The 16,443-nt window shown below is 44.0% G+C and overlaps 1 protein-coding gene across 1 annotated transcript in view; it reads left to right on the plus strand.

The window, feature by feature from the left end:
* Positions 1-6: 6 nt before the first annotated feature.
* ATAD3A (ATPase family AAA domain containing 3A) overlaps positions 7-16,443 on the plus strand; it is a 24,986-nt gene continuing 8,549 nt past the window's right edge. The window contains exons 1-15 of the mRNA XM_005427629.3: positions 7-124; positions 802-878; positions 1,039-1,140; positions 2,511-2,570; positions 3,427-3,496; positions 4,285-4,450; positions 6,028-6,097; positions 8,149-8,304; positions 8,490-8,546; positions 9,458-9,583; positions 10,257-10,381; positions 12,948-12,999; positions 13,629-13,699; positions 15,307-15,474; positions 16,225-16,333. Coding sequence (XP_005427686.1) covers positions 834-878; positions 1,039-1,140; positions 2,511-2,570; positions 3,427-3,496; positions 4,285-4,450; positions 6,028-6,097; positions 8,149-8,304; positions 8,490-8,546; positions 9,458-9,583; positions 10,257-10,381; positions 12,948-12,999; positions 13,629-13,699; positions 15,307-15,474; positions 16,225-16,333 — 1,377 coding nt within the window. The 5' untranslated portion in view covers positions 7-124; positions 802-833. The remainder of the gene's footprint in view (positions 125-801; positions 879-1,038; positions 1,141-2,510; positions 2,571-3,426; positions 3,497-4,284; positions 4,451-6,027; positions 6,098-8,148; positions 8,305-8,489; positions 8,547-9,457; positions 9,584-10,256; positions 10,382-12,947; positions 13,000-13,628; positions 13,700-15,306; positions 15,475-16,224; positions 16,334-16,443) is intronic.

Raw genomic sequence — 16,443 nt, forward strand, 5'->3', positions numbered from 1 at the left:
GCTGGTGGTGGGGGCGGTGGTGGAGGCGCCGGGGACCGTCAGACGCCCAAGGACAAATGGAGCAACTTCGACCCCACGGGCCTGGAGCGCGCGGCCAAGGCGGCGCGGGAGCTGGACGCGTCCCGTGCGTGAGGGGACGGGGTGGGGAAAAGGGGTTTTGTGAAAAAATGCCTGTGTTTTATGATTGGCTTCTGGCAAATATTCAGATTAATGTTAGATGTGTTGTGTTAGAAAGTAGTGCTCTATTAATTCTCTTAAGCAGTGTGTTAAATATAGTTTTAGGTTATAAAAAATGTTCAAATAGAAACGATGCAATGTGAGATACTTTTCTTTAAAGAAAGGACTCGCAGCAAGATGGCAGCCACAGGGCACCTAAATCTTTCAGAGAACAAGAATTTATTGCCCTCTTATCAGAAGAAACGAACTTCTTCCTGTGTTTGAATGGAATTTATGCACCATGTATGAGGTGTATGAATATGCAACAGGTTGTTGTCCTTGGTCCCCAGCTGGAGCAGGAATTGTTTTGTCTCTGTACAGAATTTGGAAAGTAGAAAACCTAAAACTTAAGATATCAGCACAGAATCTGGAAAATAGAAAATCTAGAACTTGAGGCATCTGTGCAGAATCTGGAAAATAGAAAAGCCAAAACCTGAGATATCTGTGCAGAATCTGGAAAATAGAAAATCCAGAAAACAGAATCTGGAAAAGAGAAGAGTTGAAACCTGAGATATCAGTACAGAATCTGGAAAACAGCAAAGCCACCACCTGAGCCGTGCCCTGTCCCTGTCTGTTCCCCTCCAGGCCATGCCAAGGATGCTCTGAGCCTGGCCCAGATGCAGGAGCAGACCTTGCAGCTGGAGCAGCAAACCAAACTGAAGGTGGGTTGGAATTCCTCTGCTGCCAGCTTTGGGAGGGACAAAAATTCAATCTTTCCTCTGCAGAGGATGATAAATTTGTCTTTCTGTACAGATGATCTGTGAATTCCTGGTGATGAAATTTCTGTGAATTTCTGATGATTAAATTCTGGTTCTGCCCCAGGAGTACGAGGCTGCCATAGAACAGCTGAAGAATGAACAAATCCGGGTGCAGGCAGAGGAGAGAAGGAAAACACTCAATGAAGAAACCAAACAGCATCAAGCAGTAAGGGAATGAGGGGGAAAAGGCAATGATGCATTAATTATCCCTTTCATTATCCCTTTATTCATTATCCCTTTTTGGGGAGAGAGGCTCTGGGGGTGTTCACAGGCTGAGCCCCCGTTCTGTCCTGGATTTGTGATGCTGAACTGGATTTTTAATCCTCTTGGACTTTTATTCCCAAGTTCTTGAGCATCCAGAGGAATTGGTGGCAGCAGTTTCTTCTCATTTTGTATTTTTTGGGGTTTTCGTAAAGAGCTTTTCAGGGAAATGTTGAGAAACACTGGTTTACCAACTGTTTATGTTAGCCTGGACAGTGAAATGGCTCTGAAGTTATTTGGATTTCAGTCTTAAGTGTTCCATTTCTTCTGAATTAAACAGGAAAAAATATCTTAAGAGGAGAAGTGATGCAAATCTGAGTTGTTGTGAGCAGTGCTGGTGCTCCCTGGTTTGTTTTAGCTTGAGTGGCAATAATCCTGAAACAGGGAAAACAGAGGCTGGCCTTAAAAGCTAAATTATGGAGATTTCTTCCTCTGAGAGCACAGGAGATGAGGGAATTGATTAATTCTGATGGATTCTCCAACTTGGGGGGTTTGCTAGAACTGTTTATTTGGCACGTGGTGCTTTTACCCTGGCAGAGTTTGGACTTTGAGCAGGGCTGGCCCTGGAAGCAGCTGCACACTCAGGGCTTGGTTCTTCACCTCCTGCTGCTCACAGGGCATCATTTGAGGTCACAGCAAACTCCTGGCTTATCTGAAGTCACAGCAAACTCAAATATACTTGGTAAATAACCAAAACAAACTTGGTTTATTCCACGATGTTTTACTGTTGCTGAGGAGATAATTCCCAAGCTGTTCTGCTGTGTTTGGAATAGAGAATGGTGTCACCCCCTGACATGTGGATCCTCAGTCCCCTTCCAGCTCAGTGGAGATGATTTGGGTTTATTTCATTTATTTGGAGTTGCAGTGATTGATAAGAGCAATTAATGAGGAACAATGAAATCTTCATCAAAACCATCAGCACATCCTGACAGTTCTATTGCTTGCAGTCACCAGTCCAGATAATGTGTTTAGAACATGAAAACCTTATTTTTCCAACTGAAATCTCCTTTTGTGGGCCAAGAAACCCTTGCCCTTTGTTTTGACATCTGTGATACCATAAAATGAAGTCAGACTGCAGAGATTTCTCAGCACAGAGAAATTTTTGGTGCTGACTGAGGACATTTTGCCCCGTTCACATTCAAATCCAGGATAACTTTTTGTTTGTGTGGATTTTCCCCATTTTATTTGGTTTTTTTTCCCTCTGAACCTATTTTCCCTGAGGAGCAGGCTGGTTTTTAACTGCCTAATCTGTATATTTTGTTTTGCTTTTTGAAGAGAGCCCAGTACCAGGACAAGCTGGCACGGCAGCGCTACGACGAGCAGATGAGACAGCAGGTAGGGTGGGTTCCTGCTCTGATCCAGCTGGGAATGAGCTGGGAGCCCTCTGAAATCCCAGAGATGCTCTGGAGCTCTGCCCTGTCCTGCTGGGCACAGTTGATCTGAATTATCTGCTCAGCAGCAGCACTGCACATCAAGGGCTGAGCATTAGGACAGAGCAGCAGCTTGGGATTAGGAGGGGAAATCTGGGAGATGGGGAGAGGAAAACACACTTTAACCTGAGCAACAGCTGCTTGGAAATATTTGTGAAGGGTATCCTAGAACAGATCAGGCAGATTTAAAGAATAAAGCAGGGATTTATGAAAAGTTTCTCCTCAATGGATCCACCTTGGGGAGCACAAGAGCTCAGCCAGGGCTGCGCCCAAGATGAACCAAATTGAACTCAAAATTAACCAAAATGGTCTCAAAATTAACCCAGGATGAACCAAAATGGTCCCAAAAAATGGATGATTGGTCACAAAATTATCAATACTGCTCCATTTGCATCTTGGAATGAATTGTCCAATTCCAGCTTTAGCCCATGCAGTCCCATCCCTGTTTTTCTCTCTCCAGCCCACAGTGTTTGTGCTCCTGGGCTGAGATTTGGATCATTTGTCCTTGGTGCCCAGCTGGAGCAGGAATTGTTTTATCCCCCTGCTCTGTGCACAGAGCTCACCATCCCATAATATGGAACCCAGACCCACACACTAAAGCAGCACAGGATGTGAAAAATAGAAAATCCAAAACCTGAGGCATCAGCACAGAATCTGGAAAATAAAAAAGCCAAAACCTGAGGCATCAGTAGCACTTAGGTTTACACTTGATGGAGTCATTACAACATCAACATCTCTTCTGCTGTCATCTCTCCCTGTAGCAACTTGCCAATGAGGAGAACCTGAGGAAGCAGGAGGAATCTGTGCAGAAGCAGGAGGCCATGAGGCGAGGTGAGTGTTTTGTTCAGCTGCTGAGGGTGTGTGGAGTCCTTGTGCTGATCTTTGTGTCCATGCTGGCTTTGATGTCAGATTGGCAAGAACAGGTAAACCCCAGGAGTGCTGAAATTACCAATTGCTCCCAAGGTTAGTTTTAGAAAGGGCTGCACTCCTAAACATCTGCCCTGCCACTCCTGGATTTCTCAGTGAACTGTCAGCATCTCCTGAAATTCTGATTTCATACTGGAATTCTTATTTCATACCTGAAATTCTGGTTTCATACTTGAGGAGGGAAAAGAAACAAAACATCTTCTGGGAAGAGTGGTTGAATCTGTGTCACCTCATCTCCATTCAGTTTCCTGCAGAAAAGAAAAAAGTTGTGGTGTGAAACTTGCTTAGCTTCTTTTTGTTGTTGGGAATTGCCAGAATTCCTGGGTTTGCAGAACTCCACTGGGTGCAGGTCTCAGAAACGTTAAGAAATGTTAATTTGGTTTTGATTGAATAGGATGGGAAGGGCGGTTTGCTCCAAGCACAGATGTGGCCAGCTGTGCTGCTATCCAGTGAGGGAAGTGTAGCCTGACTAACACATCCCAGTGGTGAAACCCTGTGGGGTTCAGTTATTTCACTCCTGAATTTCTCATTCATTCTCCTTTCACACAATTCCATGTGTTACGTACCAGCGCTTCGAAAATCCCCTTTGGGACCATTTTGCTCCTCTTCCTTCCAGTGCACAGCGACTTCTCTGAGGTTTTCCTTCTCCCAGGCCAAAATTTGACCTCTCTGCTGTTTCTTTTTCCCCCAAGCTACCGTGGAGAGGGAGATGGAGCTGCGGCACAAGAACGAGATGCTGCGGGTGGAGGCGGAGGCGCGGGCGCGCGCCAAGGCCGAGCGCGAGAACGCCGACATCATCCGCGAGCAGATCCGCCTCAAGGCCGCCGAGCACCGCCAGACCGTGCTCGAGTCCCTCAGGTGGGGCACAGCAGGCCTGGAGGGGCTCTGTGGGGGGCGGGGAAAATGGGGTTTGTGCCTCTGCAGCTGCTCCACACGTGGGAGAACCTGGGGTTTGTTCCTCTGCAGCTGCTCCAGGTGTGTTCTCACATGTGAGAGAACCTGGGGTTTGTTCCTCTGGTGCTTCTCCAAGTGTGACCCCACATGGGGGAGAACCTGGGGTTTGTTCCTCTGATGCAGTTTCTCTCTCCCAGCCTGTGGGAGAACAAGGGGTTTGTTCCTCTGGAGCTGCTCTACATGTGTGGGAGAACCTGGGATTTGTTCCTCTAGTGCTTCTCCAAGTGTGTCCTCACATGTGAGAGAACCTGGGGTTTGTTCCTCTGGATCTGCTCCAAGAGTGTCCCAGCACATGGGAGGACCTGGGGTTTGTTTCTTGGAGCTGCTCCAAGAGTGTCCCAGCATCTGGAAGAACCTGGGGTTTGTTCCTGTGAGGAATTTCAGCCTGGTGCTTCTCTAAGTGTGTCCCAGCACATGGGAGAACCTGGGGTTTGTTCTTCTGGAGCTGCTCCACATGTGGGAGAACCTGGGGTTTGTTCTTCTGGAGCTGCTCCACATGTGGGAGAACCTGGGGTTTGTTCCTCAGCAGGTGCTCCACGTGTGTCCCAGTGCATGGGAGAACCTGGGGTTTGTTCCTCTGGATCTGCTCCAAGAGTGTCCCAGCACATGGGAGGACCTGGGGTTTGTTTCTTGGAGCTGCTCCAAGAGTGTCCCAGCATCTGGAAGAACCTGGGGTTTGTTCCTGTGAGGAATTTCAGCCTGGTGCTTCTCTAAGTGTGTCCCAGCACATGGGAGAACCTGGGGTTTGTTCATCTAAGGAATTTCAGCCTGGTGCTTCTCCCACATGTGGGATACCTTGGGGTTTGTTCCTCTGGTGTTTCTCCAAGAGTGTCTCAGCCTGTGGGAGACCCTGGGGTTTGTTCCTCTGAGGAGTTCCGGTGTTGTGTGACCTCGGGCTTGTCTCGCTACATTGTCACCTGAAATAGCAACCAGAGACATTCAGAGTGATACAATTTTTCTAACAGATTATTTTGGGCCTTTTCCTCTAGTCCTGGAGCTCGGTGACTCTGAGAACCCCTCAGTTCTTTCAGGTCCCCTCAGTTCTTTCAGAACATCCATCACAAAGGTATCCTGCAGTTTGGCTCCTCAGGGCTGGCTGTTCAGCTTTTTAATTGGTTAATTTTAGCTCCTTTGAGATTCTGAACAAAAAAAGCTTTAAATACCTCCAGTCCAGCACAAATAATGCATTAAAGTAAATTGATTACCATCTTAGGGCCAGGTGTTTTTCTGGACTTAATCCCAGCTCAGGTGTAGTCATCTGATGATTATAAATATATTTTCAGATGAATATAAATATCAGATGATTATAAATATTATAAATATTTTCCATGTTCACATTCCAGTTCTGAGGTGGGCCCTTAGCTTTGACTTGTCCTAAAGAAGATGCACGACTTTAATACAATCTGAAAGCCTGTTTTAAAATGTATCAATTCACTGAATTCCCTTTCTCTCCTGCTTGCTGTGCTGTTTGCTTGCCACAGGACAGCTGGGATGCTCTTTGGGGAAGGATTCCGTGCTTTTGTGACAGACTGGGACAAAGTCACAGCCACGGTAAGCTTGGGAAACCTGGCAGAAACTTCCAGAAAAGCCAGGTTGTGAATGTGTGTTAAACTCCTGATTGTGTCACAGCTTTAAATCTAATTTTGATGTAGCCTAGAGAGCACTTAGAGAACTGCTATGTGTGCTAAATAAATTGATTAAAAGCCAGAGCAGCAATCTTTTCACAGGACAAAAGAGCTTGGCAATGAAATCCTGGGGACAGAAAGTTGTTTCTCAGTGTAATACTTAAAACAACAGTGAAAATATATTTTTGGTAGCTGGTTAAAATAGACATTTTGCTTTAAATCAGTCACCACCATCTGCTCCACCCTCTGATTTTAGACACACAGGCTGATACAAAACATCCTTTGCCTGAGAGCTCTGGGGGGAACAAGACAAGCTTTTAGTGGCTCCTTTTGTCATCTGCAGCATTCAGAGCCATTTGTAGATCAGTGCTTGGTGCTTTGAGCTGTGCATTCACTTGACCCACATACAAATTGTCATTTTTGCTTCTGACATATTCTTTTGTGAATTTGGGACATTTAGCTTAAAAAAAAGAAAAGAAAAAGGCAAGTGTATTTTTGGAAAGGAGATAACACAGCTGGAACTCATATTTTCTGTTGCTTTAAAAAGTTTGGAATTACTATAAGGTAAGAACCAGTCAGTTATTTTAAGATTCTTGTAAATGAAACCTGAATTTTCAGCTCTAAGTGCTGCTCTTTCTCTACCTCTTCCCAGCAAGCAGAACCCCAAAGGTTCTACCTCAAGTTTTTTGGTTCATTGTGGTTTTAGTTTAATTCACTTTTTTTACTCATCAGAAACCCATTCCTTTGATACTTTATGATAAAAAGGTGGGTAAATATCTCCCATGCAAAACCATGACACCCTGTGATCAGACTGATTTTTAGAGCTGGCAATTGGGTTCTTGTTTGATACAGAACTCATTTTTAAAGCTCTGCTTCTCTGTATCTTGTGACATGAACATCATCAGAAGTCTGAGAAAGTGACATCAGCTCCATCCAGGCACAGGGAACTTCGTGCTGGATGGTCTGAGAGAGTGTGAGATCATGGCTCTGTTTTTAGAGGGAGGCTGCTAAAAAGGTGAAATCTGTTCTGTGTTCTGTGTCTGAGCTGAACTGGGCATGGAGATCCCTCACTCTTTGCATCCTGGAACTCACAGTTCTGATCCCTTGGTGTTCCCACCCAGAGCAGAGGTGATGTCACACATTCCAGCAGAGTGAGAGCTACCAGATGGTGCCTCATGGTTTATTGAACAGTGCCATCCTTGTTGTCCTTGAGGCTTTTCACCCTGATCTGTACTTGCAGGAGAAGTCAGCTTGTTTTAAAAGCAATTGCTGCAGTTTGCTCTTTTCTCTGATATAAATTATTGGCATCAGCTTTGAGCTGACTCCAGAGTCTGGAGCCTTTCTGCTTCACTGGCAGATCGATGGGAATGGCTCATTTTGTGGGGTTTCTGAAGGAACAGCCCAGTGAATGATGGTGATTCCCATTCCTGTGATGGTAATTCCCATTCCTATGGTGGCAATTCCCATTCCCATGGTGGCAGTTCCCACTCCCATGGTGATGATTCCCATTTCCAATTCCCATTTGGCTGCTGTGGCTGGTTTATCTTCATTACTCAAATTTACTTGAAAATTCAGCCCCACACTTTTTGGCTGATGTGGTTTATTTTCATTATTCAATTTACTTAAAAATTCAGCCCCACGTTTTTTGGCTGCTGCGGTTGTTTTATCTTCATTACTCAATTTAGTTGAAAATCTGGACATCCCCACATGTTTTTTGGGCAGGATGTACTTTTGGATTCAGGGCTAAATGCTTCACTTGTGCTTCCTCTGCTTTTTTTCTGTGCAAGAGCAGTCAGTGAACAGGGATTGTGAGACCTTGACTGTCTGAGCAGGGATAAAAAACACCTTACCAAAAATAAACCCCTCCTGCTCAGCATTTGTCCTGAATCTTAATTCCCCACCACAGGGCAGCCTGCACACAGCAGCACTGCCTTGCCAAGTGGTTTTTTGCTAATTTTTCTCTTTTTTTTTTTGCAGGTGGCAGGTCTGACCCTGCTGGCAGTGGGGGTTTATTCTGCCAAAAATGCCACAGCTGTAGCAGGGCGTTACATCGAGGCAAGGCTGGGCAAACCCTCCCTGGTGAGGGAAACCTCCAGGATCACTGTGCTGGAGGCTCTGAAACATCCCATCAAGGTAAAATTCACCTTTGGTTCTGTGTTACACTCAGCTGGGATTGTTAGTGGGGCTGAATAAATGGAATATTGGAGGTGGAACGGATGGGCTGAGCCCGCTGGTATTCTGTAAGGTGTTTTAGTCCAAGTGAGTTGTCAAAATGTGGTTTTTTTCTGCCTGTGAGTAACTGAATTTGTCCTCTCAAGGTTGGTAAACGTCTCACCAGCAAGGCTCAGGATGCCCTTGAAGGAGTTGTTCTCAGTGTGAGTACTCTGTTCTCCTGCCTTGGGCTGTGAAGGATGACTTTGGATTCCAAATAAGAGCTGCTGGTTCCTTAAACTCCTTTCTAAAGCTGTAATTCCAGCAATTTTGGAGTTTTTTTGTCCTTTGGGACACTGAGACCATAAATAAGCTCCTGTGTTCAGTGTGACATGCATTAAGCAGCTTGTTCACTGTTTTTTTCCTCTGTGAAAAGCAGTTGGAAATCTTAGTTCAGTCCTTGCTCTGCTGCAGTTTCTCTCTGTAGTCAGCATGTGAAGATTGAGAATTCCACTTGTGCCATCTGAAGTTAAGGATTACTGAACCCAAACCAGCTTTTAGGCCAAAAAAATCTAAATATTCTGTGCATTTGCCCACCCTGAGATTGGTTCTTAACTTGCTAATTAATGCCACTTCTGTATATTTGCTTCTGAATTTGGTTCCTGGTTATCTGGCAAATTTAAGAGCTGCTTGAAGCTGCTGAGAGAAAATGCTCCTGCAGGAATATCTCTCTCCCAGTATCCCCAAATGCAGTAGGAATATAAATATGAATTTATGACTTGAGAAGGAATTAGCACTGCAAAGAGTTGCTTATGTTTTGACATATCCCTCCCAGGGCATCCATTAGGAAGTGAATATTTAGGTGTTATCTGTTCCTAGAGTAGTCACTGCACTCCTTCCTGCACTGCTGCTTTTTCTTATGAAAGAATTGTAGCCAAGTGGACAGAAAATCAAGTAAATCCTCACATAGGACAGGAATTGACCTTGGTGTGGAGTCATGAGCAGCTGAAGTTAAGACTTAAAAGCTTGAGCCTGGAGTGCTGCCTCCTTCCTGCAGGTACTGATTTGGGAACCTGGTAGGTGCAGCTCTTTTTGGTACCTTCTGATCCTTAAATTGAATTGTTTTTTCCTGCAGCCCCAGCTGGAAGCACGTGTGAGAGACATTGCCATAGCAACAAGAAACACAAAAAAGAACAAAAGCCTCTACAGGAATATTTTGATGTACGGCCCCCCTGGCACTGGAAAAACTCTTTTTGCCAAGGTAAAAACCCTGCCAGGAACCTTGCAAAGTGTTCTGAAAGTTACAGGGGGCTGTGGAGCTTCCCTGGGCTGGAATCTCTTGCTGGAGTGTTGAACAAACATTTTGTTCCTGTGGGGAAGGAGGAAGGGGCAGCCTGCTTCAGCTCTGAACCACTGCAGCCACTTGGATCTGGATTTTCCATCTGGGAAAGGCCCTTGGAACTGGGATTTATTTGTGGGAATCACAGCAGCAGCCACTTGTCCATGAGACCTGAGGTTTCATCAACTTTTTAACAGTGGCAGATTTGCCAAACTGATGCAAGTTGATTTTTTTTCCTCTATCAGTACATTAAACCCCTACCCCAGCAGTTTTTAGAGTATGGCACCTAAAGATTTCTATGGCACCTACTGATTTTTAAAGCCACCTAGTTTGGGTTTCTAAAGCCCATAGAGATGGACAAAAAAGGAAAAAATAAACAAAATCACAGCAGAAGCCCCTTCATATCCACCTCTGTTGGGTTTATATGCTTTATTTTTTGCCCTAAATAAAAAATTGCCATTAAGTGATGAAGAAGCCAATACCTCTCTGCAAACCAGCGCTGACAGGACTTAAACTGCTTTAATTCCTCTTCATCCTCCCTGGCTTTGCAGTGAAAGAAAAGGTTGAATTTGCTGGTTTTTTTGTTTCCTTGCAGAAATTAGCTGTGCACTCGGGCATGGATTATGCTGTCATGACAGGAGGGGACGTGGCCCCCATGGGCAGGGAAGGGGTCACAGCCATGCACAAACTCTTTGACTGGGCCAACACCAGTAGGAGAGGGTAAGTTGAGCTTTTATTTAATCCTCAGTTTGGGGTTTTGTTCAAAAAACCCTCACCCACAACTACAACAGTGTAGTTCAGCCCTAATATAATATATATATTATATATATATGAAATACATAAAATATATATGATATGATATGATATTATATTATATTATATTATATATATTACATTACATTATATTACATTACATTACCTATAATAGAATATGTTATATCAAATATAATATACCATATATGATATATGATATATTATATATTATGTATTTATTATATATAATAAATATATCATATATGATTATATGTAATCAATAAATATTTAATGAATATTTATTTATTACAATAAATGAATTTTATTTATTTTAAAATAAATACATTATTAGAAAGCAAGGTGTTGATCCTGCAAGAACCTTGCTTTTCCCTTTTGGGGGGACAGCAAATCTCTTCTGAAATGACCCATGGAGTTGCTCTATAAATTACTCAGTATAATTATCATTATTTAATGATATTTGCAAGGATAATTGTAATAAATGAGTTGCTGTTATTGAGTGAGGCAACACAGAATCTCCTGAAGATTTTCAACACTGATGGTATTTAAATGCAGCTTCTGGTTTACTTTTAATCTCAAACAGGAAGAGTGAATAAAAGAAATAAAAGAGGATAAGAAGGGCATAGATGCTAAAGGCATTGACATAAAAATCACAAACAAATAAATAAAATATAAAATATCAGGTATAAAAATCAACAACACAAAAAAGAGCTTTTGCTTTTTCAGTCACCTTTAAAAGCAAATTTTTATCCTCAGAGACTCCTCAGGCTGAGGCTGAATTTTACTCCCTGATTTTGTAGGAATGTGTGGTTCATTTGCTCCTAGCAATATAAATGGATTTTTGATTTTTGCACTGCAGAGATTCTTGTCCAGCCAGGATGGTAAAATTCAATATTGAACTTTCAGGGGTTGTCACTTTGGGTTTTGTGCTGGTTTGAGCTCAGATCTGTGCATGTGGCTGCCCAGTGATTTATGTGTTCTCTGATTGCTTGAGATGGACATTATCTTGCAGTGTCTCTTTTAATCCTTGCTTCATTCATCACCTAAATCTTTCTATTTCCCCTTACAAAGGAAAAAAGCAAGGATTTAAAAGCACGATTTAAATTTTTAAGCTTCTATCCTGAGGAGCTAGAGAAGGGAAGGTGTTGGAATTTAAGTGAGCTTAGAATTTAAGTGAGAAGTTGGAAGAGATGTGAGGATGCTCAGCTGGATGCTCCCATCAAGGAATTCTCTTACAACACTGCCTGGCTCTGAATTTCTCTGCCCTGATAAAAAATTTCTGTGCATTTCAGCTCCCTATGCTGCCTGATCAAAGCTTACATGTGTCCATAAAATCAATATTCTCGCCTCCAGTAACACTGAAGTATTTAAGCATATTTAATTCTGAATATCCGCCAGTGTTAGCTGTCTCCTATTTAGCTGAAATTGAGATAACAGACATTTTCTGCAGAGAATATTTAGGAAAAGCTGGGGCTGGGTGGAAGCTGCTAATAGGCCTGAAATCCCCTGGAAAAAAGCTGGGTTTGAAGTTAGGCAGGGAGGTAATACAAGCTGTGACAGCTTTATGAGCAACCTGCTTCTGTTATTGATAAACATCTTTACAGGCTCAGTCCCTTGGGAAGAGCACTGCCCTTGGGTTAGAAGTGAATTTATTTTGGTGAATAATTCATGGACTTTATTAATTCACTTCTCCACAGGTAGTAAAGCCATTCCATTAGGGCTGCTGTGGTTTGGGAAAGAAAAACCTCAGAAAATAACAAAGCAGGCTGAGGACAGGACTCTGCTTTGAGCTTTTCAGAGTGGCATAAGGAGGAAAAATGGCAGGGAGGTGTCACTGTCACCAAGATTTCTGTATTGTGCCCTTCACACATCTCTGTAAAGAGGAGGGAATGCTAAAATAGCACTCAGACTTGAGCAGGTCTAAATTCCTGCTTTTGAGGCTGAGGAGGAGCTTCCAGAATGGAGTGATGGAGCTGGGAGTGTGGGTGTGGAGTTTGGATAGAAGTGTGTGGGAAAAGGGTGGGGGAACTCAGAGTTTGGGGTTTTAGAATACTGTAATATATATGGGGCAAGATGGAGGTTTTAAGGTGGAGGCTGGTCCTTCTTCTTCACCTTCTTCTCCTTCTTTCTCCTCCTTTACCTTCTCCTTCTTCTCCTCCTCCTCCATGGCTTTGGGTGGTTTTGTGTAGTTGGATAAGAAAATCCCCATTGTGGCCACAGGTGGTTGCTTATTGGGTTAAAAGTAAAAATTATTTAGGTGTCATTTCTTAATTGGCCAGTTTATCCTTAAAAGGCCTTGTAGAGAGACACAGGGCTCCATTTTTAGTTTGTTGGAGTGAAGAGCTGCAGAACTCAGAGCTTGTGAGATTCTAACATAGATAAGAACTAACAAACATCTGAGTCCAAACAAGAATTCCATCTTGTCCATTTAATCCCAACCCTGGCAAAAAAAGAAGCAAAGGCTCCCCAGGCCTGCCTCACCCTGTGCTGTCACTGTGGTGCTTCCCTTTTGCAGCCTCCTGCTCTTCGTGGACGAGGCAGATGCATTCCTGAGGAAAAGGGCCACAGTAAGTGTGGGTGTGTCTGCTCTGCTCCTGCTCTGCTCCTGCTCCTGTTCTGCTCTTGCTCCTTCTCCTCTTCTGCTCCTTCTCCTTTTCCTGCTCTTGCTCCTTCTTCTGTTTTGCTCCTTCTCCTTTTCCTGCTCCTTCTCCTGCTCTGCTCCTTGTCCTTCTCCTGCTCCTTCTGCTCCTTCTTCTGTTCCTTCTCCTGTTCTGCTCCCTCCTTCTCCCTTCCTTCTCCCTTCCTTCTCCCTTCCTTCTCCCTTCCTTCTCCCTTCCTTCTCCCTTCCTTCTCCCTTCCTTCTCCCTTCCTTCTCCCTTCCTTCTCCCTTCCTTCTCCCTTCCTTCTCCCTTCCTTCTCCCTTCCTTCTCCCTTCCTTCTCCCTTCCTTCTCCCTTCCTTCTCCCTTCCTTCTCCCTTCCTTCTCCCTTCCTTCTCCCTTCCTTCTCCCTTCCTTCTCCCTTCCTTCTCCCTTCCTTCTCCCTTCCTTGTTCCTTCTCCTGCTCCTGCTTAAATAAAAGAATATAAATAAATAAATAGTCAAATAACAGAATTCCCTTTGTCCTTAATGCTGATTAAAGCTCTGACCTGCCTGCAGTCCCCAGCAGCTGATCCTCCTTTGGGTTTCCTCTTTGCAGGAGAAAATCAGTGAAGATCTCAGAGCAACTTTAAATGCATTTCTGCACAGAACAGGGCAGCACAGCAACAAGTGAGTATCCAGTTCCAGCAGCTGATATTTCCCTGCGTTGAGAAAAGTCTTTAAAGGGTCTCTGATGTACAAATGGAGGTTGGAAATGATCTGTGCTGCTGAGGGATTGAACAAAATCTGCAGAGAATTTCCCCCTTTCACTTTATGTGCTGGGTGTAGCTTGTTCCTCCTTCAGCTCTTCCTGGCACTTGGAAATCAGAACAGAAGGAAAATTTTTTCCTGAAACTTTGGTAATATTTGGACATCTTGAGTATCTTGATGTTTATATTTTCTTTCTTGGTGAATTACTGTTTATACAAGAGCCCAGGAAAGTCACTCCCACAAAAATTCAGAGTTCTCCTGGCTGGGTGCTTCGAGTTCCCTGGAAAAACACTTGAGTGGTGCTTGCTCCTCTGCAGTGACCTCTTCCCATCTTGTGCTTGTGTGAGGCAGCTGGGGATGGTTTTTTCTTTCCCCTGATATTAAATTGCCTTGGAAGAGCTCTGGGTTTTGGGGTTTTTTTGGTTTTTTTGGGGTGCTGGGAATGTTTTTTTCTTTCCCCTGATGTTAAATTGGGGATTTTTTGGGGGTGCTGGGAGCTCTGGGGGTGTTTTTTGGGGTGCTGAGGATGGTTTTTTCTTTCTTCTGATTTTAAATTGTTTTGGAGGAGCTCTGGGGATGTTTTTTGGGGTGCTGGGGATGCTGAGAACAGCTGAGCTCTTGTTTGCAGTGAGCTCTGCCATTGAATTCAGCCCTGATTTCACCCATGAGCCATCTGAGGACACTGAACATGCCCTGGTGATTCATGCACAGCTTTTTACTTCTGAGCAGCCTTATTGCTGCTCTGGGCAAGGAGCAGCCCTGCATCCATCAGGGGGAGCTGACTGGGGTGAAATGGGTGAAATGGGCTGTGTAAATGGGGTGCTTTGGTGACACCCTGAGGAGAGCTCTTCCTTCCGCAGGGAATTGGCACCAGGACTGGGAATTGCTGCCTTTGAAGTTACAAAAAATCATTTGTAGCATATCAAACTGCCTGGATATCAGGCTGCATGGCAATCCTTAATCCAGGCTTGTGTTTTTGCAAGTCTTTGTTGATAAAAACCCCACAAGTCTTGGCTTGGCCAAGTTACCTCCAGAAATGACAGCAGAGAACACGGCCCCTTGTAGGCAATGATTCAGCCAGACAGCAAGAGCATCAATATTCCAATATCTGTGCTTAAAAGCCCATTTCAAATTATTAGGTACTGTTAAACTGGTGACATCAATTAAAGCATTAAAGTATTGGCACAGGGAAGAAGCATCATTACAAAGCAATAAAAAAAAAAGAAAAAGGATTTCCAGCTCCAAAATGCAGCAGGACCTGGAGCAGCACATCTGTACCATGGAGCAGAGCTTGGTCTGCACTCTTCAGACTGTTCTAAACAGCCCAAAAGACATTTTAGTGTGCTGCTTGAGGTTATTTCTAAGGTTTTAAAGGTATTTCTAAGGAATCCAGGGTTTTTTTTCAGGTGATGAAACATCTTTGATCCCAACCACGGCAGCTCCTGACATTCATACTTAGCTCATCGATTTTGATTTTTATGACTTTGTCAGTCTATCTTTATCCTTTTTTTTCCCCCTAATTCCAGGTTTATGCTTGTTTTAGCAAGCAACCAGCCAGAGCAGTTTGACTGGGCCATCAATGACAGGATAGATGAGATGGTGAACTTTGAGCTGCCCCGGCTGGAGGAGCGCGAGCGCCTCGTCAGGATGTATTTCGACCAGCACGTCCTGAAGCCAGCCACAGAGGGCAAACAGTGAGTACCCCTCACAACTCTCCCACCCTGGAGAATTCCCTTGCTTTCTTTGTTTCTTCCTCATCCCCTTTCATGTGTATTTTGCCTATAAATCCACTTTCAACAAGCAAAAGACTTGGGAGGTGCCTCTCGCTGTGACACCATCCCAGATTTTTTGTTGTGCCCTGTGGTGGTGTTCACAGGAGTCCCAGGATGAGGGAAGAGATGACTTGAAGAGAATCTTGACTCCCATGTTTCAGAAGGCTGATTTATTCTTTTATGAGATATATATTATATTAAAATGATATATTAAAAGTATGCTAAAAGACTAGAAGAAAGGATTTCATCAGAAGGCTTGAAAGGAATGGAATGAAAATAAAATCTTGGGACTGACCAGAGAGTCTGAGACAGCTGGGCTGTGATTGGCCACTAATTAAAAACAACCACATGAGACCAATCACAGATGCACCTGTTGCATTCCACAGCAGCAGATAATCATTGTTTACATTTAATGTCTGAGACCTCTCAGCTCTTCAGGAGAAAAGATCCTAGCAAAAGGATTTCTCATAAAATATGTCTGTGATAGAGGCACCCTTGGAGTTAGGAGAGGGTTTGGGCTCTTCAAAGAGACAGGAGTTGGTGGTTGTAAAGGATTTTTCATAAAATATCATGGCTACAATGCCCTTAAAATTCAGGAGGCAGAAATGCAAGCAGGAGTCTGTAAGAACTCCTGTGGTGTGGAGTTGACCAAAAGGTTGTTGTGCCTTTCAGGAGGTTGAAGCTGGCCCAGTTTGATTATGGCAAGAAGTGCTCAGAGATTGCCAGGCTGACCGAGGGCATGTCCGGCCGGGAGATCTCCCAGCTTGCTGTGGCATGGCAGGTGAGAGGGGCTTTTCCTTTTCCTTCCCCTTTTCCTTTTCCTTTCCCTTTTCCTTCCCCTTTTCCTTTTCCTTTTCCCTTTTCCTCTCTCCTTCTCTATTCCTTTTTTCC

The sequence above is a fragment of the Geospiza fortis genome, unplaced genomic scaffold (assembly GCF_000277835.1).
Source record: "Geospiza fortis unplaced genomic scaffold, GeoFor_1.0 scaffold37, whole genome shotgun sequence".
NCBI classification, from domain to species: domain Eukaryota; kingdom Metazoa; phylum Chordata; class Aves; order Passeriformes; family Thraupidae; genus Geospiza; species Geospiza fortis.